This window comes from Pogoniulus pusillus, chromosome 13, assembly GCF_015220805.1.
Source record: "Pogoniulus pusillus isolate bPogPus1 chromosome 13, bPogPus1.pri, whole genome shotgun sequence".
Lineage (NCBI taxonomy): Eukaryota > Metazoa > Chordata > Aves > Piciformes > Lybiidae > Pogoniulus > Pogoniulus pusillus.
The window spans coordinates 23,321,930-23,344,626 of record NC_087276.1 but is presented as its reverse complement, the minus strand read 5'-3'; the positions used below and the strand labels follow the sequence as shown (position 1 = coordinate 23,344,626).

General features: G+C 49.6%; 1 protein-coding gene across 1 annotated transcript in view; it reads right to left on the bottom strand.

The window, feature by feature from the left end:
• The window catches only part of LOC135180782 (voltage-dependent T-type calcium channel subunit alpha-1H-like), a 171,001-nt gene that overhangs the window by 141,227 nt on the left and 7,077 nt on the right, over positions 1–22,697 (bottom strand). The window contains exons 3-4 of the mRNA XM_064153524.1: positions 17,877–17,974; positions 8,229–8,388 (exon numbers count right to left, since the gene is read on the bottom strand). Of these exons, the coding sequence (XP_064009594.1) occupies positions 8,229–8,388; positions 17,877–17,974 (258 nt within the window). The remainder of the gene's footprint in view (positions 1–8,228; positions 8,389–17,876; positions 17,975–22,697) is intronic.

Below are 22,697 nucleotides of genomic sequence, written 5' to 3'. Positions count from 1 at the left end.
CTGTAGAACAAGGGAATCCCCAATATCCACCAAAAGAAATGAGTTAGCTCTGCCAAGACCATCTACCTCCACGTGTAGGAAAGGTCAGCCTGACTTCCTTAGTATTTGCCAACAGGCATAGTCCAAATAAGTTATTAATGGTAATGAATCCACTCATCACCAGACCCTTGTGCTCCCGGGAAAAGCCATGAGAAGCTAAGCCCCAGGGTGGATCTCGTTAGCACATTAGGAAGGATTAACACCCTTCTCTCGGCCAGCTGCCCAGTGAACATCTTTTTCTGGGCTTGCAGAAGCTTTGCAATGTGTTTCCCTGTCTCTGTCCCTGGGCACCTCCCTGTGCAGCAAAGGCAGCAGTGGGGCAGCAAAGTCCTTCCTTCCCCGTGTCAGGGGAGGATGAAGTGTTTTCTGCTCTACCCTCCCCCCTCTAGCCTCAGTCCTGCCAGCACAGCCATCCCACACGAGACATCATCCACAACCACTGGAGTATCACAGTATCACAGTATTATCAGGGTTGGAAGAGACCTCATAGATCATCAAGTCCAACCCTTTACCACAGAGTTCAAGGCCAGACCATGGCACCAAGTGCCACGTCCAATCCTGCCTTGAACAGCTCCAGGGACGGCGACTCCACCACCTCCCCGGGCAGCCCATTCCAGTGTCCAATGACTCTCTCAGGGAAGAACTTTCTCCTCACCTCCAGCCTAAATCTCCCCTGGCGCAGCCTGAGGCTGTGTCCTCTTGTTCTGGTGCTGGCCACCTGAGAGAAGAGAGCAACCTCCTCCTGGCCACAACAACCCCTCAGGTAGCTGTAGACAGCAATAAGGTCACCCCTGAGCCTCCTCTTCTCCAGGCTAACCAATCCCAGCTCCCTCAGCCTCTCCTCGTAGGGCTGTGCTTAAGGCCTCTCCCCAGCCTCATCGCCCTTCTCTGGACACGCTCAAGCATCTCAATGTCCCTCCTAAACTGGGAGGGCACTGAGCACCGTCCTGCTTCAGCTTTCTGAGGAGCACAGGAGGTAAAACAACAGGGGGAGGAAACTCAGCACCAAGCAGGAGCTGTTCCCTGCAGGAGGAGATTGTTCTCTGGAGGAAATCCTGTTGGCAAGCCAATGCTGCAGCAGAGAGGAGCCAGGAGGATCAATTAAGCAGAAGCACTTTTCAGACAAACCTAGAGCTGTCTGTCCTGGCTGTCTGTGCCTTCTCGCTGCTCTCCAAAAGCCAAGGAACCCAAGGCAGCACAATGCTGAGCAGGGACCGAGTTAATTAAGACTGAAATGCTCACATTATAACTGTCCTGCAGCATTAGATCAATACAAAGTGCTTCCCAGCTCTCTCCCTTCTCCTGCCTCCAACCCACGGAGTTCCTTGAAAGGCTTCAGGTGGGGGAGGATGTGCATAACACAGCAGCAAGGAGCAGCCCCAGCAGCCACAGCCCAGACAAGCGGGGAGTGACCCAGTTCTTTTATTTACAGAGACAGCAGCTCATGCTGGCAGGAGGGAGCCAGAGGGGCTGCGTGGGGGAGACACATCCTGGAGATGCTACAGATAAGCTGCTGGCTTCACTTGCCCTTCCTACGCACACATGCCAAGCCTTCTTCTCTCAGACCAGACCAGACCAGACCAACTAAAAAGACCTTCATGAAATTCCCCCTCCACCTCCTGCTGTCAGGGATCTCCTCACTCACTCATGTAACACTGGAGACCATCCTGGCACTGCTGTTCAGGGCCACCAAGGTCCCCCTGACCTCCAGAGCTGGCTGGAAAGTGACAGCTTCTCATATGTCCTAAGCAGCAGTGACCCACTTTGGTTTACTTCTTGCCAACCTGCTGCCACCACAGTCCAGTGGCTGCCTGTAATTCCTTCAATGTCTCTACTCAAAGAGAGTCCTTAATAAAGCAACCTCCTTCCAGCAGGACATTGCATTCCTTCAGTGCAACTGTCAAAGAGAGAAGGGAATTATTTCCAGCACACCTCAGAGCAGGCCTCCACTTTTTGTCAGAACATACTACAGGTAAAAATAGTTTCCTTACTTGAAGCAGCCAACTTTCAAGGAGGGGTTTGAAAGAAAAGGTTTCCACAGGAAGAAGAATGATGACAAAAAAATCAAAGTCACTTGTCCCATCTGATGCCTGCTGTAAAGTTGACTGTCCCAGAAAGCTGCTGGCAGCAAGTGTGCCAAGAAGAATGGAGCAGATAAGAAACTCTGAAGCATTGGTCTCTGAGCTCACTTGCACTTAATTTACTCTAAAAAAGCTTTGGGGCTATGACCTTTCCTGTGGTGCATCCTGAGTTGTGTTCAGATGCTCACCTTCATTTTAAAGCAGTTCTGGTATCATCTGGGAGAGTTTGACACCATCACCAAGGTGAGCCCCACCAATAACTTAGGTCTTCCTCCTTCTGAGTAAGGAGCCACGACCATCACCTGCTCAGCCCCAACCTGGGTGTACATCCTGCTTGTCTATCTTCTAGCCCCTCACAGCCTGCTGAAGGGCTGGTAAACATTAGTTTAGGCTGAGGACAATAACAGGGGGATTTAGTGAGACTTGGCAGGCAAAAATGAATGACCAGAATCTCATTCCCCATCCCCTGCAGAGCTCTATTCTGTTTACTTCTAACCAAAACAAGAGCTTAACTCTAATCCTGCATCCCCTGGGTTGAAGGTTGTGTTGGTGGTTTTGTTCTCTTTGGCAGCTCTCCCTGGAAGGGGATGTGATGGTCAAGGCTCTCCAGTACCAGCAGCTTGGTACAAGGATGGAGCACGAGGACACAGTGATGGACTCATTCCAATCCAACCCTGAGCTTGACTTTGCATATAATGCAGATGGCATCCTGCTGCTGGCCAGCAGGACCTGCTTGTTTGGGTCCAGTGCTGCATATTTTGGTCCATCTGTGTACTAGCAGAAGATGTAACCCTGAAGTGCTTTCCCTGTTCCTGCCACTCCACTGTTTTCCCTCCACACAGTTTGCTGGCAGGGTGTTGAAGATCCTTGCAGGACTGAGACATACCCCAGTGCCTGGAACTGTGGGTTCATCAGAATGAAGCAAGGAACAGTTCCATATGGATTCCTCCAAATATCCACACCAAGCTCCAACCAATCTGGGGTGGCTTCTAGCTGGAAATGGAAGGACTGCTGATTGCAGCCAGGTTTCTCAGGTCTAAAGTGTACCCAGCAAAACCAAGACAGTATCTTCAGTTTGGGTGTCCTGCTACACGGCATGCCAGAAGCCTCCTTTCTCCAGATTCCTCTGGAATGCTCTTTGTTCACATCATCCTGGAGCATAGGGCATCAAGCAACAAGCTTTTGGCACAGGCAACAGATTGTACATGGCCACCCAAATTCTGCTGCTGGAGGAGATCCAGGAACCATAGAATCATAGGTCTGATCCAGTTGGAAAATCCCTCTAATATCTAAGAAGGACATTGAACTGTTGGAGCCAGTCCACAGGGGGCCACCAAGATGCTCAGAGGGCTGCAGCAGCTCTGCTATGAGGACAGGCTACAAGAGTTGAGGCTCTGCAGCCTGGAGAAGAGAAGGCTTCAAGGAGACCTTAGAGTAGCCTTCCAGAATCTGAAGTGGGCTACAGGAGGGCTGGGGAGGGACTACTGACAAGGTCTTATAATGACAGGATGAGGAGGAATGGGTTTAAACTGGCAGAGGGAGATTTAAACTAGATGTTAGGAAGAAGTTCTTTCCAGTGAGGGTGGTGAGACACTGCCACAGGTTGCCCAGGGAGGTTGTGGCTGCTCCCTCCCTGGAGGTGTTCAAGGCCAGGTTGGATGAGGCCCTGAGCAACCTGCTCTAGTGGGAGGTGTCCCTGCCCATGGTGGGGGGTTGGAACCAGATGACCTTTGAGGTCCCTTCCAACCTATACCATTCTATGATTCTATGATCATCAAGTCCCTCTGTCAACCCAGCACCACCATGGCCATTAAACCATGTCCTGAAGCTATGTCCACACCTTTCTTGAACACATCTTCCAATGCCAGAGTGTTCTCTCAGGAAAATAAATATTCCTAATATCCAACCTAAGCCTTCCCTGGCACAACCTGAGGCCATTTCCTCGCATTCTATCACCTGACGCTTGGGAGAAGAGATCAACCTCCACCTGGCACCAACCTCCTTTCAGGGAACTGTAGAGAGCCAGAAGGTCTCCCCTCAGCCCCCTCTTCTCCAGACTGAACAACCCCAGTTGCCTCAGCTGCTCCTCACCAAACCTGCTCCCCTTGCCCTTCTCTGAACACACTCCAGCACCTCAATGTCTTTCCTGGAGCAAGTGGCTCAAATCCAGTATTGGAGGTGCAGCCTCACCAGTGCCATATAAAGTGCCACAGCCACTTCCCTACTCTTGCTGGCAAACTTCTCTACACCACTGGCAAACCAGCGTAGAGCTGTGGTGAAGCAAGAAGAAGACCTCTCACAGACCTCCTGCCACTTCAAAAGCAGCTCCTGATGCTCAGCACAGGGAGCCTAAATTTGCTTTCCAAGACCAGACCCAAGATGCTGATAAGAAAATCCTTGGACGCCTTTGATGCTGCTAATGGCCATTACATAACAGCCTGCTCAATATCCCTACTTAGCAAAACGTTTCCCCTGGGGTTCATTTTAAAAGCTCCACTTTGCAGGAAATCACAGAGCAGTTTAGAAACCTGCTCAAAGAGGAGGACTCACTGAAGCTCATTCCAGCTCCGCTGCAGCTTTGCGCTCAGAGCACTGCCCACCCACGCTGTCTGCCCCGTGCCACAAGGCCACCCAAGCACAGCTTTAACATCACTCTTTGGGCATTTAAATCATAGAATGGTGGGGGTTGGAAGGGACCTCTGGAGGTCATCCAGTCCAAGCCTCACTGCTAATGAAGGTTCAAATAGACAAGGTTGCCTGGGATCACAATGTCCAGCTGGATTTGGAAGCTCTCCAGGCAAGGAGACTCCACAACCTATCAGGGTAGCCTGCTCCAGCACCCTCACAGCAAAGAATTTTCTCCTCCTGCTCAGATAGAACCTCCTGGGTTCCAGTTTATTCCTGTTGCCTCTTGTCCTGTAACTCAGCACCACTGAAAAGGTCTGATCCCATCCCCATGAGCTCTGTTAGATATTTATATGCATTTATAAGATCATAGAATCCTCAAATCAATCAGGTTGGAAGAGACCTCCAAGAGCATCCAGTCCAACCTAGCACCCAGCTCTAGACAATCAACCAGACCATGGCACTAAGTGCTCCATCCAGTCTCTTCTTGAACACCTCCAGGGACAGGGACTCCACCACCTCCCTGGGCAGCCCATTCCAATGCCAATCACTCTCTCTGCCAACAACTTCCTCCTAACATCCAGCCTAGACCTCCCCCAGCACAACTTCAGACTGTGTCCCCTTGTTCTGTTGCTGATTGCCTGGCAGAAGAGACCAACCCTACTTGGCTACAGCCTCCCTTCAGGTAGTTGTAGACAGCAATGAGGTCTGCCCTGAGCCTCCTCTTCTGCAGGCTGCACACCCCCAGCTCTCTCAGCCTCTCCTCACAGGGCTGTGCTCCAGGCCCCCACCAGCCTTGATGCAATACTCCAGTCCCCTCAGCATAATCATAGTCCTCCACTGGGCTTTCTCCAGTAGTGCCCTGTCCCTCATGAACTGAGGTACCCAGAACTGGACACAATAATCCAGCTGAGGCCCCACCAGGTTAGCATAGAGGGGCAGAAGAACCTCCCTCAACCTGGTGTGCCCACGCTTAATTCGCCATCACTCTGAGTGACAGAGGGTCCTGGTGACCAGCAAATACTTGCTGTGGGTGCAGGAGAGATCTTGTGAGGTTGGAACATTAAGATGCAGAAGCAGAAGCTTACACACGTGGAAGACTCATTGATTTTCTGCCTTTCAGCATCTCTGATGAGATGAGTAAGTGCCATCAGGGATGGTCTGCAGTGCAGAAAGGCTCAGAGAGTTAAAAGCCACAGGACTAATCAGTGAGAGGCTGCAAGAGGACCTAGAGTAGAGCTGAGGGAAGCTGTAAACAGCAGATGATTACAAACAGATATAATTACAGGCTCTGTCTTCTCTTACCAAGCTAGAGTTGCCCTAATTAGCAGGTCTCAGGCATTTCCTCACCTCTGAGCCACTGACATCTTCAGGATGTCACCTTCTCCAAAGGAACCAAAGCAAATGAGGTTCAACAAGGACAAGTGCAGAGTCCTGCACCTGGGGAGGAATAATAAACTGCAGCAGTACAGGCTGGGAGGTGATCTGCTGGAGAGCAGCCCTGTAGAGAGGGACCTGGGAGTGCTGGTGGATAACAAGTTACCCATGGCACCGCAATGTGCCCTTGTGGCCAAGAAGGCCAATGGGATCCTGGGGGGTATTAGGAAGAGTGTGTCCAGCAGATCAAGGGAGGTTCTCCATCCTCTCTACTCTGTCCTGGTGAGACCTCATCTTGAGTACTGTGTTCAGTTTTGGGCTCCCCAGTTTAAGAGGGACAGGGATCTGCTGGAAAGGGTCCAGCAGAGGGCTATGAGGATGATTATGCGATTGGAGGGCACTACCTGATGAGGAGAGGCTGAGGGAGCTGGGGCTGCTTAGTCTGGAGAAGAGAAGACTGAGAGGGGATTTAATAAATGTTTATAAATACCTGAGGGCTGGGGGTCAGGCTCTGCTCACTGCTCCCTGGGATAGGACAAGGAGCAATGGGTGTAAACTGCAGCACAGGAGGTTCCACCTCAACACAAGGGGGAACTTCTTTCCTGTAAGGGTCACAGAGCACTGGAACAGGCTCCCAGAGAGGTTGTGGAGTCTCCTTCTCTGGAGACTTCCAAGGCCCTTCTGGGTGTGTTCCTCTGTGACCTGTGTTAGATAGCATTGTCCTGCTCTGGCAGGGGGGTTGGACTCGATCTCCTAAGGTCCCTTCCAACCCCTAGTATCCTGGGAGCCTGTGATTCTCCTCCGACAGAAGCCCTTCAGAAAAAAAATTCCCAGGCAGATCTTCCTTTTTTGTGGAAGCCTTCAGACTGCATTTAGTTTTGATCTTTTTGCTGTGCTGGAGGGTTTTAAGATGTGCCCTTACATTGCACCTCTGAAGGGGCAAGTGCAGAACATTCTAAGCTCAGTATCTAGCTTGGAAGAACCAAACTAAAGTTTGCATCAAGAAGAAGTGCTGATCAAACAAGCTGCCCATCCCTGCTGCCTGGTCCAGACTGAGAGCAGTGTATAGATGTCTCTAATGCCTTTCACACAGAGCTTCTTATCTCCATACTCCCACAGGGATGTGTTTATGTGTTTCTGCAGCATCTCCATGGTGCTCATCTGAACCAGCATGCAAACCACCTCATCAATTCCCTGCCAGGTAATGTGGTGTGCTAGGTGACCTCCCAGACCTCTGCAGCTTTGGGAACTGGCAGTTTTATGAGAAGCTGTAACAGTTTTGTTTGTTCTAAGTGCTGAAATTCTCAAAGTCAGGGATCTCAGCTTCCTTGGGCAGAAATAATCCAAACTACTAATGCCCTTGTCCTTCAGGCATGGATAGAAAACATGACAAAGCTTCCAAAACCTCTTAGTAACTTGCTGACAAGTTGAGTTTTTCATACAAGAAGTACTCAGCCAGATTTAGATTCCAGAAGCCAAGAGCCTTGTGAATCAAGATGACAGCCCAGCCAAGCTGTGCAACATGGCCACGCTGTGCTCTCCTCTACAGAACCACAGACTGCACTGGGTTGGAAGAGACCCTCAAAAGTTATCTTGCTCAACCCTCCTACAGTCAGCAGGCACATCGTTAAGTAGATCAGCTTGCTCAGGGCCCCATCGAGTGTGATCTTGAATGTCTCCAGGGATGGGACCTCAACCACATCTCTGGGAAGCCTGTTCCAGTATTTCACCACTCCCACTCTAAAGAACTTGCCCCTTATGCCCATCCTATATCTAACCTGCTCCAGTTCCAAGCCATTGCTCCACGTTCTATCATTCCAAGCCACTCTAAATAGTCCCTCCCCAGCCTTTCTGGAGGTCCCCTGTAGATGCTGAAATGCAGCTCTAAAGTCTCCCTGCAACCTTCTCTTCTCCAGGCTGAGCAGCCTCAACTCTCTCAGCCTGTCCTTGCAAGAGAGGTGCTCCAGCCCCCTGACCATCTTCATGCTGGACCCAGCCCTTCACCCCAGCCAGCTGCTGAGCCTGCTGAGGGCTTCTCCAGGATGGGAGAGGCAGAAAAGAAGAAAACACAGAGATTTAAGGGTATTTTTTGTTGGCTGTACTTACATTACAAAATTCCTGTCTATGAAGCACCTGTTTCTCAGCAGCCCTGCCCAGAGCTGCACACCAACAATCCCAAAGATGAAGAAGACAAAGAAGCACAAGAGGAGGACGTTGCCTAACATAGGCAGAGTATCTAACAGCAGGGTGACGAGTATTCGCATACCTGTGGGGAGAAGGAGAAGACAGGTTAGAAGAACTCTTTGGTGGAGAATGCCACACCATTCCCAGCCTGGCTGTGTGGCCAGTGCATCCTGGGCAGAGGAACTGGGATGTTTTGTGTTTCCTTCTAAACCTTCATGCTGAAAAGGAAAGTAAAGAGTGTAAAGGAGCTTAGCAGCAAAAGGGGATCAAGTGTATCTCCAAAGGGTGAGCTTTGGGGTGGGGTTGTCTGATGTTTCCAGGATCACAGCACTTCACAACAGGCAAACGTGGGCAAAGCTGCAAGACAGGCTTTCCTGGAGAAACTCCCCCCTAAACCATCAGCCTCCCCAGGAACTGTCAAAATAGATTTGTAAATAATGTTGATCCTCTCTCATGAATCACACAAATTGTTCACCTAAACAATACAGAGAGCTGTGTAGGATGAGAGCTACAGCTGCTTTCTGGACAGCTCCTCCTCCATGGAGGACTTCCCTAGGAGTCCTTCACCAGACTGCTAAGCAGAGGAAATGTTGGCCTTTTTTTGTAAAAAAGAAAGCAGGATGCAAATCTTTCTTCCTCTAAGGAAAGCTTTCAGCCCTGTCTCCTGCCCTTCCTCCTGTGCAGCCTGCCAGGAGATCTCTCCAGCTGGTTCTGGACATCTAGAACTGGAGCAGGGTAGATTTAGGCTGGACAGAAGGGGGAAGTTCTTTAGAGTGGGAGTGGTGAAATACTGGAACAGGCTTCCCAGAGATGTGGTTGAGGTCCCATCCCTGGAGACATTCAAGATCACACTCGATGGGGCCCTGAGCAAGCTGATCTACTTAACGATGTGCCTGCTGACTGTAGGAGGGTTGAGCAAGATAACTTTTGAGGGTCTCTTCCAACCCAGTGCAGTCTGTGGTTCTGTAGAGCTGCCACGTGCAAGGCTCTCCATCAATTGTGTGCAGAGCAGCATCACCCCTCCCCCCAAGCACATTGCTGATTTCTGCTCAAGATCATCCATCCTACAGAAGATGATTGAGGAATGAGTCAACCTGCACTTCCCTGAAAGGAGGCTGGAGTGAGGTGGGCATTGATCTCCTCTGCCAAGGAACAAGCTATAGGAAATAGCTTCAGTTTCCATCAGGGGAGGTCTAGGTTAGACAGGAGGAACAATTCATTTCCCAAAAGGGTTGCCAAGGCTTGGCCCAGGCTTCCCAGGGTAGTGAAAGAGTCCCCATCCCTGGAGGGGTTTCAAAGCCATGTAGATGTGGTGCTGAGATATATGGCTTAGTGCTGACCTGGCAGTGCTGGGTTAACAGTTGGACTCAGTAATTTTAAAGGTCTCTTCCAACCAAAACAGTTCTTTGGTTCTATGATTCTGGAACCTTGCAGAGTTTCAGCTAATTCTAGCATCTCCACCCAGAATGTTCCCAGCATTGCTGCTAGGGAAAAGGTAGGGACTGGGCTGACACCTGGAGGCTGCCCTGTCTCACACCTCAGGACACCTTTGAATTCAAGGAGAAAACAGGAACAAAGAAGAAACGAGGACTTGGATCTCAGCAGAGCTTAAATGAACCTCTGAAACAGTGACCAACCATCATTTCATCAGCTGAGAACTGAGGAGAGGGGAACTAGTGAAAAGAAGGAAAGAAAAAGACAAATGGTAAATGATAAAAAGAATAAAATCAGAAAGTGAGCCTCTGGAGCCTGGTGTGGAACAGAGAGCAGGGCTCAGCTTTATGGCATGGTGGAAAGAAATGAGGCTCCTGGGAAAGGTGAGGCTGTCACATTTGGAAGCAGTTTATCCCACTAAATTTTTGCTCTGAAAACACCTTTACCTGCCTGCCTGTCTAGAGCTTTTCCTCCTTCCAGTTCCCCTGTCAGAAGGCTGCTTTCCATCACCCATCTCATTTGAACAGAAACTGGCATCTACCATGCCACAGTGCTTCTTCTCCCTCCAATTTCCACACTGCCTTCTTTCCCCACACAGCTCCCAAGCCATAGAATCCCAGACTGGTTTGAGTGGAAGAGGATGCTTAAAGGTCATCTAGTCCAACTCTTCTCCAGTCAACAGAGACATCTGCAACTGGAGCAGGTTGCTCAGAGCCCCAAACAAATTCACCTGGAATGGTTCCATGGATGGTGCACTACTAACACTCTGGGCAGTCTGAGCCAGGGTCTCACCACCCTCACTGTAAAAATCTCCTTTCTTTTCTCTAGTCTGAATCTTCTACTTTCAGTTCAAACCATCATCCCTTATCTTGTCACAACAGGCCATGATGAAAAGTCTGCCCATAGCTTTCTGATCTGGCCCCCTTTGTGCACTGAAAGGCCACCAAATGGTCTGTCTGGATCCTTCCCCAGAACAACTCTGTCTCTCTCAGCCTCTTTTCACAGCAGAGGGCTTCCAGCCCTCCCATTGTTGCTGTGGCCTCCTCTGGCTCTGCCCCAACAGGTCCTGTGCTGGGCACTCCAGAGCTGGCCCCAGCACTGCAGATGGGGTCTCAGCAGAGCAGAGCAAGTCATGCCTGCCACTCTCAGGAACAACGCTGAGCTTCAGCCTGCCATTTGTAGACCCCAGAGAGGGGTGCTGGGAGGAGCAGGACCTTCAGGTCATCACAGCCTGTTCATCCTGGCATTTCCCAGACCATGGCAGGCAGCGCCAGCAGGAGCTGGAGCCCTGGAACCACTTCATGCTCCTTCTTGTCTTGCTCTGCCAGCGGAAACACAACCCAGCCAAGCAGGGCTGGAGCTGACATTACCTTGTCAGCACAGCACGAATGGATAAATCACCCTGGCCAAGAAATCTGCACTAATAAATAATTAGGTGTGAGTAACAACCTCTGCAGCCCAGAGAAGAGCCTGTCAAGGTCTCCATGCCCAGTTGAGTCTTGGCTGCCTCGTGGTTCCTCATTGCTGGCACTGGCAGTAGATGCCGCTCTGCAGGAGTCATGATCCTGGCATCTGGCCCTGTGCCAGCCCCCTGGCTGCCCTCCAGACCCTATCCCTATACCACCTGAGCACAAAGGGAAGGGACCACATGCTGACAGCCAGGTTGTGGTGGCAAGCACCATGGGTGGTGCAGGATATGGGCCAGCAGCTTTGCCATCATCCCTTGTAAACACAACACTGGTGCCGGCAGCATGGGTGGCACCAGCCTCTGCTCCAAGAAGGGGGGAAAAGCCCAGGGATGGAGGTAAAATGGAGCTCTGATTTCTTAATGTCATCATCAGCCCCCAGCAGCACATCCACAGCACTGCCCTTCAGGCTTACCTTGTTATCTTGGGAAACAAGGGCTACAAAGCTGCTGAGGGGACTTGAACTTCTCCCTCATGAAGAAAGGCTGAGAGAGTTGGGGTGTTTCTAGTCTGGAGAAGGCTGAGGGAGCATCTCATCAGTGCTGATCAATAAAGGGTGGGTGTCAGGATGTCAGGAGGGTGGGACCAGTATGTTTTCAGTGGTTCCCAGTGACAGGACAAAGGCTAACAGGCACAAAACATAAGAAGCTCCTTCTAAGCATGAGGAGGAACTCATTTAAGGGTGATGGAGCCCTGGAACAGGCTGCCCAGAGAGCTGGTGGAATCTCTATCTCTGCAGACATTCAAAACCTGCCTGGATGTGCTCATGTGTAACATTCTTAGGTGAACCTTCCTTGGCAGGGTGGGGTTGGACTTGATGATCTCTTCCAACCCCTACCATGCTATGAAAAGCAGAAAAGAGTCAATTCCCACTGAAAAGATGATGCTGGGATTCTTTTTTCTCCCCCTCTGCTCTCACTAATAGCCTCAGTCTCAAGTTGTGCTGGGGGAAGTAGAGGCTGGAGGTCAGGAGGAAGTTCTTCCCAGAGAGAGTGATTTGCCCCTGCAGTGGGCTGCCCAAGGAGGTGGTGGACTCCCTGGAGGTGCTGAAGGAAAGCCTGGATGAGGCACTTAGTGCCATGGTCTAGTTGACTGAATAGGGCTGGGTGCTAGGTTGGACTGGATGATCTTGGAGGTCTCTTAAAACCTGGTTGATTCTATGATTCTCACTTTCTCTTCCTTCCACCCCCCCCCCCCCCCCCCCCCCCAAACATGGTTAAAATTTATCTCCCTGTGCCAGACAACAACTTTCCACTCAGCTACTTTTGATATTTTGGGTTGTTTAGTAGCACCACTCTGGAGATTGAATCCATCTGTTTGTCATCCATGAAGGGTGCTGTGGGCTCTCAGCAGGATGTCAAACGTGCCATGGGAAAAGCATTGGTTAGGCTGAAACAAGAACCAGGATTTTTTTTTCCCCTTCCCATTCCTGATTTAAACCACAGACCAGAAAATAATAGAAAATAAAGCAGTGAAATGAATTTGGGGGGGGAGGGGGAAACCACCACACCACACAACAGTGACCACTACTAAAAAAAACCCCAAACCCTGCAACCCTGACTACAGCCCCTGCCAAACATAGAAATTGCAGGAATTCTATTTTCCCACTCATTTTCAAGGAATGATTTCTAATAGAGATGATGTTTTTATTGGCCAAGGCTCTCCTTTCTTCTCTTAAGAAATAAAATAGAACTGAAATGATCTTGTGGGTGAATTTATTGTGTCTGGAAGCAACGAGCTAACAGCGCTGGCTGGAACCCAGGCGAGCGCTCAGGCACGGCAGGGATGGATCAGCAGCTGTTCCTCATGGATCTCTGCTTCTCCTGTGATGTCAGCTGAACACCAGGATCACCTCTTCTGACACAGCCATAGAATGGTTTGGGCTGGAAGGGGACCTTCAAGATCACCTAGTTCCAATCCCCCCCCACCATAGGCAGGGACACCTCTTGCCAGACCAGGTTGCTCAAGACCCTATTCAGCCTGGCTTCCAACACGTCCAGGCTTGGAGCCTTCACAGCTTCTCTGGGCAACTTGTTCCAGGGTCTGACCACCCTCACAGGGAAGAAATTCTTCCTAAGGTCTCATCTAAATTGAACATTCTTCTAATTTGTATCTGCTCAACGTCCTTTTGTGGCTACCACTGCACCAAAAAAGCTCCTGCCAGCAGGGAGCTGGCTGAGGGATCATCACTGTCCCACTACTGGGGACAGCATGCATGGGGCTGAGCGGGACCCACTGCTGGCTACGTTGTGGCAATCCAAGCTAAGCCATAGCTCCCAGAGCAGGCCATGAAAATGCTCAGAGGGCAGGACCCCTCTGCTGTGGAGACAGGCTGAGAAAGTTGGGGTTATTCAGCCTGGAGGAGAGAAGGCTGCAAGAAGACTCACCCGTGGGCTTCCAGTGCTTAGAGGGGCAGAGCAGGGCAAGGGAGGGGATTCTCCCACTTTACTCTCCTGAGACCTCACCTGCACTACCTGTGTGCAGTTCTGGAGCCCCCAACACAAGAAGGACATGGAACTCAACACAAGGGGGAACTTCTTTACTGTAAGGGTCACAGAGCACTGGCACAGGCTCCCCAGAGAGGCTGTGGAGTCTCCTTCTCTGGAGACTTTCAAGGCCTGTCTGGATGTGTTCCTCTGTGATCTGTGCTAGATTGTGTGGTCCTGCTCTGGCAGGGGGGTTGGATTTGATGATCTCCTTGGGTCCCTTCCAACCCCTAGCATCCTGTGAACTGTTGTAGATGAGTCCAGAGAAGATGCTCAGAGGGCTGGAGCAACTCTGCTATGAGGACAGGCTACAAGAGTTGGGACTCTGACACCTGGAGAAGAGAAGGCCTCAAGGAGACCTTGGAGTGGCCTTCCAGTATCTGAAGGGGGCCTACAGGAGGACTGGGGAGGGACTACTGACAAGGTCTTGTAATGACAGGATGAGGGGTATTGGGTTTAAACTGGCAGAGGGGAGATTTAGACTGCATGTTAGATTTAGAACCAAAAGTTCTTTCCAGTGAGGGTGGTGAGACACTGCCACAGGCTGCCCAGGGAGGTTGTGGCTGCTCCCTCCCTGAAGGTGTTCAAGGCCAGGTTGGATGAGGCCTTGAGAGATGTCTTCTAGTGGGAGGTGTCCCTGCCTATGGCAGAGGATTGGAACTGGCTGAGCTTTGAGGTCCCTTCCAACCTAAACCATTTCATGGATCCGATGATCAGAAAGATGGGGACAGACATTTTTGCAGGGCCTGTTGTGACAAGACAAGGGCTGATGGTTCGAAACTAACAGAGAGGCTCAGATTAGATAGATGGAAGGATTTTTTTCCACTAAGGATGATGAAACACCCAGACTGCCCAGAGAGGTGGTGGATACCCCATCCCTGGAACCATTCAGGGTCAGGTTGTTCGGGACTCTGAACAACCTGCTCTAGTTGCAGATATCCCTGCAGTCTGCAGGAGGTATGGAGTAGATGACATTCCAAAGATCCATTCCAATCCAAACCATTCCATGGATTCTATCTCCATGAATGAAAGAGTAGAAATGCACCTCTGGTATTACCAGAAACTAGAAAAAGACACTAAAAGAGAGGCTTGTCACTGTCCACTCCCCACAAACCCTGGATTTTATCAGCCTGTCTCATAAACAAGTCAAGCCTGTTGATTATCTGCCCTGCAGGAACTGAGATACTTCAAGGAATCCTAATCCTGCCCTGGCACTTGTTCAAGCCCCTGGTAGTGTTGTAAGATCGGTCTGAGTGCTCATCAAGCCCTGCAACTCAACTCAACACCGATGGAGCTCTTCAAATTTAATCTCATGTACTACCCACCAAAATGGGAATATTTTCTGCTCTCTGTCTTTGGAAGGAGTGAAACAATTCGAGTGGCATCGGCAGCACAAGAGAGCCTAAAGGGCTTACTTCGAAGCTTCAATATGTGACTCTCAAAGAAAGCAGACAGAAGCTGGACTCAGATCAAAACTTCACCTAGATGTGCAGGAATTGGATCCCTGGGCCTTGATTTAATAGGCACTGAAATCCCAATTTCCCCTGGCTTCTGCTCTCAGCCTGGCTGAATGCCAGCTTGAGGCACCTACTATTTCCCTGGAGAGCTATGAAGGGCTTCGTGGATTTGGAACCATAGAATCATTTCAGTTGGAAAAGACCCTGAAGATCATCAAGTCCAATACCACTGTGACCATTACCCCATGTCATCAGGTGCCATTTCTATAAGGCTTTTGAATGCTTCTGGGGAACACAGAATCACAGAATCAACCAGGTTGGAAGAGACCTCCAAGATCATCCAGTCCAACCTAGCACCCAGCCCTGTCCAATCAACCAGACCATGGCACTAAGTGCCTCATCCAAGCTTTGCTTCAACACCTCCAGGCACAGTGACTCCACCACTTCCCTGGGCAGCAAATCACTCCCTCTGGCAAGAACTTCCTCCTAACATCCAGCCTAGACCTCCCCCAGCACAACTTGAGACTCTGTCCCCTTCTTCTGTTGCTGGGTGCCTGGCAGAAGAAACCAACCCCCACCTGGCTACAGCCTCCCTTCAGGTAGCTGTAGACAGCAGTGAGGTCTGCCCTGAGCCTCCTCTTCTGCAGGCTGCACACCCCCAGCTCCCTCAGCCTCTCCTCACAGGGCTGTGCTCCAGGCCTCTCACCAGCCTTGATGCCCTTCTCTGGACATGTTTCAGTATCTCAACATCTCTCTTGAATTGAGGAGCCCAGAACTGGACACAGTACTCAAGGTGTGGCCTGACCAGTGCTGAGTACAGAGGAAGAATAACCTCCCTTGTCCTGCTGGCCACACTGTTCCTGATACAGGCCAGGATGCCATTGGCTTTCTTGGCTTCCTGGGCACTCTGCTGGCTCACGTTCAGCTACTATCTACCAGTACCCCCAGGTGACTCCACCACTTCCCTGGGCATTTAAATCTTTGCAGAGCCAGCCAGATCTTCACCACAGCTTGAAACCTTGGCATGGCTCGAGCTGACTCCTGCCAGTATCTGCTCATTCCTATCCCACTGATGCCACAAAGCCACCATGCTCAACAATCTCAAGGAAAACTTTGTGTTGTGCTTTTGAGCTGCTCTGAAACCCTGGTAACAAAACCTCATTAGGAAAACAAAGCTCCAGAGGGGTTCATGGTCCCTTTTAAGTCCCTCTTTTCTTTCTGTCTTGGTTTAAACTCCTAATGATGTCACTGTTGAATTTATAGATTTATTTTTCTTTTAAAAAGGAAAATCCTGAACAATTTGAGCTCAGAGAGAAACTTCAAAGACTACTATGTGTAAACACCCATCTGTTGCCTTGCATGTTCATCTGAGGTACTGGAAGTGAAACCTTTCCGGGGGAGTTTGTTTTGCTGCGCCTAGATGTGCTGATGTGATGGACAATTAATCCAGGCAGGATGTTCAGCAAGGATTGGTGGGGCTGTGTCATTCAAACCTGCTTCCAAAAAGAAGAGGAAATGGAGAGGCAACCACGGAACCTCCATGATTTGTATCCAACGCTGTTGCGTTTGGAGCTGAGCAGATTTTGGTTACACCATTCTGACAGTGCTACCTTGCAAAGCATCGCTCAGCAGGTGCTTGGTTCCGGTAGGAAATCATTGCAGTGTGTTGGTTCCTCTTTCAAATTGGATTTAGAAGACAAGCAGCTGAAGCCACTCGAAAATGGATTTGGGAGCCACTTGAACTTTCTATCATGGATGAACCCAATTTCGTTCCACGCGACAACAAAGCCTTTGTGGTGTTTTACCAGCAGCGGAGGCTGCTGTGCTTCTAATCCTGAGCACAAAGAAATGAAAGACCTTAAATGGTTGAGAGGGGAAAATGAACCCATCCTGGGCAAGAAGATCCTTCTTAGAACTGACCTTTCCCCTTTCTTTAGAAGAACTTTGTTATTTACTTTGCATTAGAGAGTTACTTGCCTCAAAGAGTTCACGAAAGTGTTGGAAAACAGCCATGAAGATTTAACACCCCAAGTATAAAGTCTGCTCCTTTGCCCTTTACTAACACTGAAAATTGTAATACATAGTCTTTAACTTGCCATTAAGAGTGAAAATAAATGGGTCTCTCTAGGACACTGAGGTGGTGGAGTGTGTCCAAAGAAGGAGAACAAAGCTGGTGAAGGGTCTGGAGAGGAAATCTTGTGAGAAGCAGCTGAGGGACCTGGGGTTGGTTAGTCTGGAGAAAAGGAGGCTGAGGAGAGACCTTCTGGCTCTCTACAACTGCCTAAAAGCAGCTTGCATGTGAGGTAAGGGTTGGTCTCTTCTTCCTAGTAATAAGTGACAGGACAAGAGGAAATGCCTTCAGATTGCACCAGGGGAGGCATAGGAACATTAGGGACATGCCAGGGCAGTGGTGGAGAGCCCAAGGGATTCAGTTGCAGGGACTGAAAAGCTGTGTAGCTGTGGTGCTGAGGGCCATGGTTTAGTGGTGAGCCGGCAGTGCTGGGCTAATGATTGGACTTGGTAGTCTGAAAGGTCTCTTCCAACCCAACCAAATTCTATGATTCTATGAATATGCTTTCAGGGGTAGAGAAGTAGACTGCTACTGGCATACAGCCAGCGGGGATAGCTTTAACCCTTCAGTTTTCCCAGGGGATGAGGCAGGCAGAGCCTGATCTGCAGCAGCCAGCCCAGCAGCGTGGCTGCAGCACAGGCAGAGGGGTTACTTACTTGGGACCCTGTTAATGGCTCGTAGCGGCCGAAGGACCCGGACGGTGCGGATCGCAGACAGGCTCACGTTGTGTCCGTCCAGGGAGTACTCCATCATGCTGTGGGGAGAGAAGAAAGGTGTCAGGATGTGGGGCGCTCAGACTCTGGGTATGAGGGTGCTGGGGCTGTCACTACCTGTGTCGGCAAGCTTGCAAAACAACCCATTCTGTCTTTGAAGCTCATAATTGCTGTTATCTACTGCTACTTGAAAGGAGTGAGGTGGGAGGTGGTCTCTTCTCCTAAGTAACAAGCAATAGATGAGAAGAAATGGCCTCAAGTTCATAGAATGGCTTCATAGAACATAGAATCAACCAGGTTGGATGAGATCTCCAAGATCATCCAGGCCAACCTAGCACCCAGCTCTAGACAATCAACTAGACCATGGCACTAAGTGCCTCATCCAGGCTTTGCTCAAACACCTCCAGAGACAGCGACTCCACCACCTCCCTGGGCAGCCCATTCCAATGCCAATCACTCTCTCTGTGAAGAACTTCCTCCTAACATCCAGCCTATACCTACCCCGACACAACTTGAGACTGTGTCCCCTTGTTCTATTGCTGGTTGCCTGGCAGAAGACACCAACCCCACCTGGCTACAGCCTCCCTTCAGGTAGTTGTAGACAGCAACGAGGTCACTCCTGAGCCTCCTCTTCTCCAGGCTGCACACCCCCAGCTCCCTCAGCCTCTCCTCATAGGGTTTGTGCTTCAGGCCCCTCACCAGCTTTGTCACCCTTCTCTGGACATGTTCCAGTATCTCAACATCTCTCTTGAATTGAGTAGCCCAGAATTGGACACAGCACTCAAGGTGTGGCTTCAGTTGGAAGGGATCTTAAGGATCATCTAGTTCAAATCTCCCTGCCATGAGCAGGGGCACATTCTACTAGATCAGGCTGCTCAGAGCCTCATCCAGCCTTGTCTTAAATGCTTTCAGGGATGAGGCATCCACAACTTTTCTGGGCAACCCATTCCAGAATCTCACCACAAACAGAGGTTTGCACCAGGCAAGTTACACCAGAGGAGGTTTAGGTTGGATAGTAGGAAAAAATTCTCTCCTTCTGGAGTGTTCAGACATTGTAACACCCTCCCTAGGAGGTGCTGGAGTCACCACCCCTGGAGGTGTTTAAAAGATGTGTGGATGTGGTGCTGAGGGCCATGGTTTAGTGGTGGTGGCTTAGCAGTAGTGGTGGGATTGTGAGCAGCTGGACTCAATGATCTCAAAGGTCTCTTCAAACTTCAGCAGCTGTGTGATTCCATACTCCCTCCTAGCATCCCAATATATTTGCACATCAGTTTACCTCTCTCTCTACGAGAAAAAAACAAACAAACAGATAAGCAAGCTGAAAAATTACATTGGAGCAGTTTGGTTTCCATTTTACTGTTATTAAGAAGAAGGAACATTTTACTTTTCATGCCCAGTCTCCATTTCACATAAACATTTCTCTCCCAGACTGGGAAGGACATTAAGTTAAGTCAGTTTTCTTGCTCTTTTATAGCAATGAGTGGCAAATGCTTGTAGTGTTGCTTTTTTTAATGGGGTTATGGCTAGTTAGCATGGCTGTAATTACAATTTATGACTCTGACTACAGGGAAGCACTTGTAAATATGTCACAAATCTCTCACCACGCCTGTTCAAATAACATAGAAGCATCAAAAGCGACCCAGCGAGTGAGCTGTTGGATGCCATGGAGAAAGAGCTTTTGTTTTGGGATTTCCCCTCCCCCCCCCATTATTTTTAAATAAACAAACAGAGATGGAAGGAGGAAGGCAAAGAAAGAGCTGAACTGCTGCCACCAGGCACTTCAGAAGCTTCAGTGCAAAGAGAGATTTTGAACTGAAGCATCCTGCAGCCAGGATGGACCAAAATCACTACATCTCATCAAGAAGCAACAGCCAAATGGATTTCAGCAGCGGCAGCAGCAAAAGGAGGTTTGGGTTTGGGCCAGCCTTGCTCAGGCTCATCGTTGTTTGTGCTCTGCTCTTCTGGAGCCTTGCGCTTTGTGTTTGATGCCTTGCCCTACTCTGCAAGGTTTAACAGAATATCTAGATGTTCTCATGTGTGCTCCTCTAAGTCCTGAAGCTGTTTAGTGTAACCCCATGATACTGCTGGTACTGCACTGGGGAGACATTAGAACAGCCTTCCTGTACCTGAAGTGGAGCTAGAAGAAAGCTGGGGAGGGACTTTTTATAAGTGCTTGCAGTAATAAGATGAAGAGGAAAGGATTTACACTGAATGAGGGTAGATTTAGACTGGATATTGAGAAGAGATTCTTTAGAGTGAGGGTGGTGAGACCTTGGAACAGGCTGCCCAGGGAGGTTGTGGATGACTCTTCCCTGTAGGAATTCAAGGGCAGATTGGACAAAGCTTTGAGCAGCCAGATCTAGTGGAAGATGTCCCTGCCCATGGCAGGGGTGTTGGAATTAGATGATCTTTAAGGTCTCCTCAGATACAAACCGTTCTCTGAATCTGCACCTTTGGCCTGTTAGCCTTAACCTGCCATGCAGAAGTCCTGGCAATTTGGAGTTGGTTTTAGCGATAACCTTCCAGGGAGAGGTATTTTTTTCTTCCTGAAGTAGTTAGTGAGTCTTTATAAATCAAAACCACCTTCAACCTTGTATGTAGAAATTGAGCTGAACATGATGAATAGCTTTAAAACTCAGCACAGCACAAAACCAGGTTTTAAATCTAATGTGTGCTCATTAAGCAGCCAGAGCAGAGCAGCGGGAAGCAGCCTGGAGCTGCATGAAAGACCACACAGTGGGAAAGCCATTGGAAATGCCCCTTCACACCTACACTGAGGAGCCTGGAGCCAGCACCAGGTGTCTGCTCCAAACAGACCTTGCAGGAATAGACAAAGCATTGTTTGAGGTCCCTGAAGTGAACAGCACTGGAGGCTGACTCTGTTGGCTGGCGTGGCCCCAGTGCAGCATGCTCGCAATTTATCAGGCGGCTAAGTGGGGTTTGGACTGCTAATGGGATAGAAAAGGAGTAGGGAATGCTCCAGTGGGAGCTGATTGTGTACTCCAGAGAGCACATGCAACTATGAGAGTGTTAAAGGGCTGGCTCCTGAGGTCTCACTTGTGCCTTGGAGTTTCATTGAAGCTGCTAAGATCACAGAATTGGCGCAGAATGATTAAGATTGGAAAAGACCTCTGAGACCATTGAGTCCAGCCTTCTATCCAACACCACCATGACCACAAAACCATGCTCCAGCCTTCTATCCAACACCACCATGACCACAAAACCATGGTCCAGCCTTCTAAACACTACCATGTCCACAAAACCATGGTCCAGCCTTCTATCCAACACCACCATGACCACAAAACCATGCTCCAGCCTTCTATCCAACACCACTATGACCACAGAACCATGGTCCAGCCTTCTATCCAACACCACCATGACCACAGAACCATGGTCCAGCCTTCTATCCAACACCACCATGACCACAAAACCATGCTCTATCCTTCTATCCAGCACCACCATGACCACAAAACCATGCTCCATCCTTCTATCCAGCACCACCATGACCACAAAACCATGCTCCATCCTTCTATCCAGCACCACTATGACCACAAAACCATGCTCCATCCTTCTATCCAGCACCACTATGACCACAAAACCATGCTCCAGCCTTCTATCCAACACCACCATGACCACAAAACCATGCTCCAGCCTTCTATCCAACACCACCATGACCACAAAACCATGGTCCAGCCTTCTAAACACTACCATGTCCACAAAACCATGGTCCAGCCTTCTATCCAACACCACCATGACCACAAAACCATGCTCCAGCCTTCTATCCAACACCACTATGACCACAGAACCATGGTCCAGCCTTCTATCCAACACCACCATGACCACAGAACCATGGTCCAGCCTTCTATCCAACACCACCATGACCACAAAACCATGCTCTATCCTTCTATCCAGCACCACCATGACCACAAAACCATGCTCCATCCTTCTATCCAGCACCACCATGACCACAAAACCATGCTCCATCCTTCTATCCAGCACCACTATGACCACAAAACCATGCTCCAGCCTTCTATCCAACACCACCATGACCACAAAACCATGCTCCATCCTTCTATCCAGCACCACCATGACCACAAAACCATGCTCCATCCTTCTATCCAGCACCACCATGACCACAAAACCATGCTCCATCCTTCTATCCAACACCACTATGACCACAAAACCATGCTCCAGCCTTCAATCCAACACTACCATGACCACAAAACCATGCTCCAGCCTTCTAAACACTACCATGACCACATAAATGTGGTCCAGCCTTCAATCCGACACCACTATGACCACAAAATCATTGTCCAGCCTTCAATCCAACACCACCATGACCACAAAATCATTGTCCAGCCTTCAATCCAACACCACCATGACCACAAACCATGTCCTCAAGAGCCATGTCCACATATTTTTGGAATACCTCCAGGGACAGTGGCTCCACCACCTCCCTGGGAAGCCTTTCCTCACACCTGAGCACTCCTTCAGTAAAGAAGTTATTTCTCATATCCAATCTTAACTTTCCCTAACCAACCCAGGATTAAGAATCCAGGATTTGGCCTAGGAGATAGACTTTCTGATCCTGATACCATGAATTTCCATGATACTGCATTTATGAGCTGGAAGTAAGTCTCAAAACGATCTACACTGCCCACTGAAGCAAACCTGAAGCACTGATGGATTCCAGATTCAACCTTCTACAAGCATTGAAAGCATCTGATTGGCATTGGAAAGGGCTGCCAGGGAGGTGGTGGAGTT